Genomic DNA, 8056 nt, shown 5'->3' on the forward strand with positions numbered 1-8056 from the left:
GGTGGCGCAGACTGGGGGTTAGGAGGGTGGTGAGTCACGGAGTGTGAGTCTCTGGCGCCTGGGGGAAGAGAACCCTAGTCTGGGAGAAGGCGCTATGAACTCCCTGCCGGGGCCCTTTGCTTATCTCCCTCTTCAAAAGCGCTTCACTCTCTGCCTGAGGCAGTCTTATTTAGAGGAACCAGAGGAGGCGGAGGGCTTCAGATTTACTAGAGAAATTAACTGAGGGAAAGATTTAAAGAATTCAGAAGCAGAAAGAAACAGAGAAAACTGAGAAGTTCGAAGATAGACTTAAGCACAGGGAAACACGCAAAGAAAGGTCGACGACTTGAAGATAAAAGAAGACATGAAAATAGACTTAGGAATACAAATAATGTCACATAAAGACAGACTTGAAGATAAAGGGAGAGACAGACCCAAAGAAAGATACAGACTTAAGAGATAGAGGGAGGCAGAGATTAATTTCAAGACCAAGAGCTGGAATCATTTATCCAGGGGTAGTGGGTACTAAAACAGAAAAGACATTGACACAGGAAAGCAGAAATAAAGACTGGGAAATAAAAATGAGGAAACAAGACTCAGAAACTCAAGAATAGAGGCAGACTTGGAAACGGATAAAGGGAAACAAACTTAGAAATTACAATACTTGGATAATCAAAGATAAACACTGACAAAAAATAGACATATGTATGTCATAGGACTAGAGGCAGAGGAGATGAGAAAACTGAGGCCTCCAATACTCAAGGTCAATCACAGGGACAGTAAATGAGAGAAACAGAGATCAAATTTGAGTTCTCTGACACCAAAACCAGAACTCTTGAATGTACCAGGATCTAAAGAAACTGGAGACATTTGGTGAGACACAGTAAAACAAGCAGTGTCCAAATTATACTTTCAGTTAGAAAGAACTTCAGAGGTCATCTAAGCCTAACTTCCCAATGTAGGAGTCTCCTCAACATCACCAACAGGTGTTCAGTAAGCCTATATTTGAACTAAACATTGAGAGGTAGACACAAATAGAAAGACACTGGGGGAAATTCAGATGAAGATAAACATCAAGAGAAAGATTGAGGGAGGCATAGAGGAACAGAAGTGAAGAAACAGATAGACTCAACTACAAAGAAATTGATAGAAAAACAAATATAGGGCAGAAAGACTAATTAATATAGAGACACAAAGGCTAGAGAAACAGCGAGTCTGAGAGATTCTAATGAAATACAAGGAGACAGATAGAAAAATGAGAACTGAGAGGGAGACAGAGAAGGATCAAGAAAGAGACAAAGAAAGACTGAGACCAAGAAAGTTCTGTTTCAGTTTACCCATTATCTGGGAGGAACAGGGATCCTCTCTTAGGAACTGATTCTTGAACGGGGAATCCTGAGGGAAGAGAGCAGCAGCTTTAAGAAACTTAAGTTTCTACCACAGTGGTGTTAGACACCCTGATGTCTCCCAATTTCTACTGAAGACCCAAAGACCCACAGCTGACCGTGCCTCCTTAGGATGAAGTATGTGGATGAGTGTAGCCTCCCCTCCCCCAAGACCCCTCAGCAGACCATGCATGGAAGGGTAGAGGCTCAAGTTACCCATCTGCCCTTTCCAAAAGGTCCACCTTTAACCTTTGCTGTTGGAAATTCAACCCAGGCAATGCGTGAGAGGAAGGCTTAATAGCACCCCCCCCCCCAACCCCAAATAAGCCCTTTTTGTGAGTGGTGAAATCAAGGGGAGGGACAGCATCAGTGGGGGTGGTTGGGGAAGTGCATAAGGAACGATGGATTTGCCTTTGGTGGGCAATTGCTGGTCGCCAGTCCGGTGCTGGGGAAGGGTAGGCAGGGGAGGGGCTGGGCAGAGGGCGGGGTCAGCAATAAATGCCAGGCTTAGGAGTGATATCCCCACACTGTCCCAGCAGCAGTCCATACCCCCAGACCTTGTCTAAGGACCGCCAGCTGTGGTGAGACCTCCTGGGGCCCATTCTAAAAGAAGGGGGGATGTAGGGGGGGTTCTTTACTTTCTCTGTGTGTGTGTGTGTGGTTTTTCTTTACCTTCTTTCCTCCACCCCTCTAATGCTAACATAGGAAAATGAGAAGGCTGGAGATGGTTGAGTGGGAAAGAGGATGGAGGAGAGCCTAAAAGGCAAGAGGATTTGGGGGAAATGGAACAAAGGGGAGAGGGAGATGGGGTACGACAAGAAGTGAGAATGATGGGGAAGAATGTGGGTAAGTAGGATGGGAGTGGAAGGAGGGGTACAATAGAGAGAAACAGAACAAGGCTGGGGGAGCAGAGGAAGAATAAGGAGATGGGAGAACTAGGAATTAGAAGTGGTGTTGTAGATTAAGAGAAGAGGTATGGTACTGGTATTCTGGAGGTGGGGACATGGATAGGATGGCAGGATAACAGGGATGAAATGAAGGAAAAGATGAGAGTGTGGAAAAGTGGGGGGAGATGAAAAAGATTTGGGGGCAATTAAAAGGGAAAAGATTTTCTACTATAAATTGGTGGGGGGGATGGGAGGAGTTCTGAATAAGGAAAGGGAGCTGAGCCTCTGGTCTGACCTTTCTTAAGGCTATTTTTAGAACCAGCACCTGCCTCCCTGGCTTGGGGAAAGACTTAAAGGGCATGGGATTTTCTTTTTTTTTTCCCTTTTGGTCCTTTAAAAGCTTCCTCACTGATAAAGTCCACAGCCATGGCAATGCAGAAGATCTTTGCAAGAGAAATTCTAGATTCTAGGGGGAACCCCACAGTGGAAGTAGATCTATACACAGCCAAAGGTGAGAAGGGAGCATGCCTGTCCCCAAATGTATCTCCAAACACACTCCTTCCTGACTTCTCACTTTCTCCACAACCCATCTTGGATTCTATGACCCACAATTCCCCATTACCCCTTCTTGGCAAATTCCAGGCCCACACAAGATTTGAGTCCCTTAAATCACCCAAACTCTAATTCCTCTCAGACTGCTTCTCAGCTAATCCTACCTCATCACTTCTCCAACTCTCCAAGACTCAGAAGTGAGGTCCCAGGAACACAAGGGTCCTTGCACTTAGGCTCTAAGAGCAGAGTAGTTAACTCATTTCTACCCTTGATTCCTCAGGCCGGTTCAGAGCTGCTGTCCCCAGCGGGGCCTCCACTGGGATTTATGAAGCTTTGGAATTGAGAGATGGAGACAAAAGCAGATACCTGGGGAAAGGTCAAATATCACTCTAAAGAAAATGTATTTCTTTGGGGAGGAGAGTGGGTATCCCAGATGGAGAGTGTTTGTGAACCTGGGGTTTACTTAGCTTAGAAAGTCAGAACTATTTATCCCCATCTTCTGTTCTCTTCCCTAGGGGTGCTGAAGGCTGTGGAACACATCAATAAGACTTTGGCCCCTGCTTTATTGGAGAAGGTAATAGTTAAGGGGTTTTCTGGAAATTCCCCAAATCTACCTACACCCCTTTTCTTCATACTTTCTCCTGCCTCACCCTCCACTGCCAATGACCTGAGCCTCTTAGGTCTTTGCCTAAGACTTTGTGAGATGACTCAACCACATCCTTCCCTCTCATATATTTTTATTTTGTGTCTCATATATCCTTCTCTCGTTCAGAAATTGAGTGTTGTGGATCAAGAAAAAATAGATAAATTCATGATTGAACTTGATGGGACAGAGAACAAATGTAAGTGATAGGGTTTTAAGGGAGAGGGTGAATAAACCCATGTCTAATGGGAGAGGGGGGCTGGGTAGGAAAGGTTCTTACTCCAAATTGAAGAACTATCTCACACCCAGTACTGGTTTCTTTGCAGCCAAGTTTGGGGCCAATGCCATCCTGGGTGTGTCTCTGGCTGTGTGTAAGGCAGGAGCAGCAGAGAAGGGTGTCCCTCTCTACAGACATATCGCGGACCTCGCTGGGAACCCAGAACTTGTGCTGCCAGTGCCGGTTAGCTTTTCTTGACACTGGGCCCTTTTCAATTTGACCCAAAGAAAGATGGAGTTCTCTCCCTTTTCAAGGATAAACACTCTTTCAGAAGCCTAGTTCAACACCCCTGGGGAACTCTTCCTATAATATAGCTTCCTTCTGTGATGCTTTGTAGCTCAGCCCATTCTCTTCTCTAAGTTAAGGGGATAGGAGTGTCTTTCCTTAAGACTCATCCTATTCCCTGTAGTCCTTTGGGTACTTTGGATCACTCATATCTCAAATGGAGTTTAACCTAACAAAAACAAACATTTACTAAGTTCTTACTATTTATAAGGCATGGTGCCAGGCACTGGGGACATAAAAAAGAAAGGGGACACTGCCCTGTCCTCAGTAATTTTACAGGTTAATAGGGAGGAACCTATATAAACTACAAATAGGCATATTGCAAGATAGAATTTTAATAAAGGCAGAAAAACTATTCCTTCCAACAGGGGGTAGTAGTTGTGTCACCTGGTACATATCCATTCTTGGAGGAGATAATACCTGAGCTAGGTAGAGGAACTTCCAGTTCTAAATTTGTAATCCTGATTTCAACAGGCAAAAATGTGGGAGGGAATGTATTACAAGGTGGGAGTGGGGCGCAAACAGGGGACCAGGATGTTTGCAACACAGATTAAACAAAGAAATTGGAGAGTGGGTTATCTAGTATATGCCCCAAACTACAAGAAATATTATTTCATGGGACATTTGGTCATCACATTTTGTTATATTAATATAAGTCTAGACATATGTTGAATCTAATGGTATAGATAGCCTTAAGTGATAGGTAAGAAGTTTGTATTTTATGCTATGATAAAGTAGGGTTTGTGATCCAGTAAAGCATATTTTTGCTTCAGACAAGTATAGAAGTTGTGTGAAGAATGAACCTGCACCAAGAAAATTGAAGGCCATTGAATCTGAAGTGGGGGGGGGGGGGAAGGAATGATGGGAACAGGGAGGAAAGATTTGGGGCTTAGAGACAGGTAAACAGGTGGGCTGATAAAATGAGAATGGCATGACAGGGATGGATATAAGAAATGTGGTGGGTGTAGAATCAACTAGTACCAGAGTCTCTGTGCCAAGGGATTATTTGCCATTTGAGACTAGGGACCATGTCTTGAGTTTCTTCCAGAATCTTTGAACTAACTTCCTCCTTTAGGGAGTCTTTTGAATCTAATCTCCAGCCTTCCCTCTATAATTTAGGTCTGTCCTCATGTTATAGTCTTAGTCTTAACCACACTCCCTCTCTCCTGCAGTGATCAGAATCATAACCTCTCTCCACTTAATTCCCCCCAGGCTTTCAATGTAATCAATGGGGGATCCCATGCTGGAAACAAGTTGGCTATGCAGGAGTTCATGATCCTGCCAGTGGGGGCAGCATCATTCAAAGAGGCAATGCGAATTGGGGCTGAGGTCTACCACCACCTGAAGGGTGTCATCAAGGCCAAGTATGGGAAGGATGCCACGAATGTAGGTGATGAGGGTGGATTTGCTCCCAACATTTTGGAGAATAATGAAGGTTAGTTAGTGGGGTGGGAAGAAAAAGGTATGGAATAGGGTCAGAGAAAAAAATGGGAGTTTTACTCTTACTCCTTTAATTTCCCCTTTGCCCTCAGCCCTTGAATTGCTGAAAACAGCCATCCAGGCAGCTGGTTACCCAGACAAGGTGGTGATTGGCATGGATGTTGCTGCCTCCGAGTTCTACAGAAATGGGAAATATGATCTTGACTTCAAATCTCCTGATGATCCTGCCCGGCACATCTCTGGGGAGAAGCTGGGGGAGCTATATAAGAGCTTCATCAAGAATTACCCTGGTGAGAGACTAGACCCCATTTTTCCCTTCCCTTTCCAGAACTCTGGGGCTCTTATCTCTTCCTCCCCAATTTATATTGTTTACTGTCTTTTCTTTGATCCTAATGGTCTCTCTTTATACTACATCTAATAATAGCTTGTTATTTGGTGATTAAAGGCTTAAAAGGAGCTTTTTTTTTTCATTTTCAAATGAGGAAACTCAGGCTTAGAAATCATTCAATTGGGAGTTAGAGGAGATCTCAACTAGTTCAACATCCTCAACTTATAGAAAAGGAAATATGCTTAGTCAGGTCAAATGGTTTTCCCAGGGTCGCTCCAGTACTGAGAAGCAGAGCTGTAGTTACCAATACTGGTCCTCTGAATCCAGTGTTCTTGCCCAGGTTTAGATCCATGAGTTGGACCCTTGACAATTGCTCTTTTCATTTAAAGGAACCTTTCTCTGGTCTTATTCTAACCCTGTCCACGTGATCTCCTTCATTCCACATACAGTGGTTTCCATTGAGGACCCCTTTGACCAAGATGACTGGGCAACCTGGACTTCATTCCTTTCGGGAGTTGACATCCAGATTGTGGGTGATGACCTCACTGTCACCAACCCCAAGCGAATTGCCCAGGCTGTGGAAAAGCGAGCCTGTAACTGCCTCCTACTGAAAGTCAACCAGATTGGTTCTGTCACCGAATCCATCCAAGCGTGAGTCCCCAATGGGTGAGCTGGAGGGAGGGGGGCATCACCCTATGCTCTAGAAATTCATCCACGAATGAGTCATTTTTCTTCAAAAATACCCCTGTTCCACCAATCAATCTCCTTCTATCCAGAAACCTCACCAGGAAAACTCCAGGTAATAAAATCTTTCCTTTCTCCTCTCCCCCAAAAGGCCATCACCATCACCATGTCAAGAATCCCAGATATATGTTGTATATATACATAATCCTTTCTCCATCACCTCCCTCTCCCAACCAAGTTCTTTATTCACATTGTATGTACTTTAAAAATGGTTGTTGGATGAATTGGGTTCAAACCAAATGGATCATGGCATCACAGACTAAGAGTTCGAAGGGACTTCAAGCCATCTGTCCAGGTTCCCATTTTAACAGATAAGGAAATTCATCTTTAAACCAAGGGAGGTCAAATCTTGCTCATGGTCCTCTGGATAGTAGATGTCAGAGACAGAGTTTTAACCAAAGTCCTCTGACTCTAGAGCAGATGATCTTTTCACTGTAATGAGGCTAGGTCCATCTCTCTATAGCTGCAAATTGGCACAGACTAATGGCTGGGGAGTGATGGTCAGCCACCGATCTGGGGAAACTGAAGATACCTTCATAGCTGATCTAGTGGTGGGACTCTGCACTGGCCAGGTAGGAAACAGCTTCTATTTCTAAAGAGTTCCCCTGATCTCCTTGTGCCCACCAGATCCTTCTCAGAGCCCATTTACCCAAGTTCTCTGGAGATCCTAACCCAGCTGGGCAGAACTCCTGAGTCCCCTCACCCATACTTGAGGGTTCCTCTTTTCTAATGTCTAGATTATGGCTTTTCTCCATTTGACCCTGTGACTTTCCTCATTAGATCAAGACTGGGGCACCCTGTCGTTCTGAGCGTCTGGCCAAATACAACCAGCTCATGAGGTACCATGGTTGGAGGGGAAGGGTGCCTAAGGGAAAATTTTGGCAGAGGTAGAACAGGAAGCAGCCGTTCTTACTGCTCTTTCATTCTCTGCCAAGGATTGAGGAGGCACTTGGAGACAAGGCTGTCTTTGCTGGGCGGAAGTTCCGTAACCCCAAGGCCAAGTAAATGGAAGGAGCCCTTTCCTAGACTGACAGAGGCATCTGAGTTCAGCACCATCTCTCCACCACTTCTCTCAATAAAGCCCTTGGACAGCAAAAATGGCTAGGGTGTCATGATTTGAGATTATAAAAGGACACAAGAGAAAGGAACATCCATGTTGGAAAGGGAGGCGCAGCACTGTGGAATGAAAAGATCGCAGACTTGAAGGCAACAGACTTGAGAGAAAGTCAGTATGACCTTCCCCTTTCTCAGTCTGTTTCCTCATTTATAAAATGGAAGTAATAATATCTACCATCTACCTCCTCGGGCTGATGTGGGGACCAAACAAAACGGTAGATGTAAAATCATTTTGTAAATCAAAGCCCTGTATAAATATCAAGTAAATGACCATTAGGGTAAGAAAGAGAAAACTAAAGTTGGTCAGAGAGGAAGTTTCGATCTGGTTTGTAGGAAGGAGAATATGATATAAAAACGAAGGGTGGGCTGGGTGTGTCTGGGAAGGAGACAAGTCCCTGAGAACAGAAGTTGTAGGAAAAG

General features: G+C 44.5%; 1 protein-coding gene across 3 annotated transcripts; it reads left to right on the top strand.

Annotated features, from left to right (window-relative positions):
- Positions 1 to 1800: 1800 nt before the first annotated feature.
- Positions 1801 to 7618, top strand: ENO3 (enolase 3). Of its 3 annotated transcripts, none has more exons than XM_007483255.3 (12): positions 1801 to 1819; positions 2652 to 2762; positions 3084 to 3179; positions 3319 to 3377; positions 3576 to 3645; positions 3773 to 3906; positions 5221 to 5443; positions 5541 to 5738; positions 6226 to 6427; positions 6984 to 7092; positions 7301 to 7359; positions 7456 to 7618. In XM_007483255.3, exons 2-12 carry the CDS (start codon positions 2678 to 2680, stop codon positions 7523 to 7525), a joined length of 1305 nt encoding a protein of 434 aa, XP_007483317.1. In that variant the 5' UTR covers positions 1801 to 1819; positions 2652 to 2677; the 3' UTR covers positions 7526 to 7618. The 3 variants fall into 3 exon arrangements, with proteins under 3 accessions (XP_007483317.1, XP_007483316.1, XP_056673692.1); XM_007483254.2 differs by having other exon boundaries at positions 1807 to 1945; XM_056817714.1 differs by lacking the exons at positions 1801 to 1819; positions 2652 to 2762 and adding an exon at positions 1925 to 1945.
- The last annotated feature ends 438 nt before the right edge of the window (positions 7619 to 8056 follow it).

The sequence above is a fragment of the Monodelphis domestica genome, chromosome 2 (genome assembly GCF_027887165.1).
Source record: "Monodelphis domestica isolate mMonDom1 chromosome 2, mMonDom1.pri, whole genome shotgun sequence".
NCBI classification, from domain to species: domain Eukaryota; kingdom Metazoa; phylum Chordata; class Mammalia; order Didelphimorphia; family Didelphidae; genus Monodelphis; species Monodelphis domestica.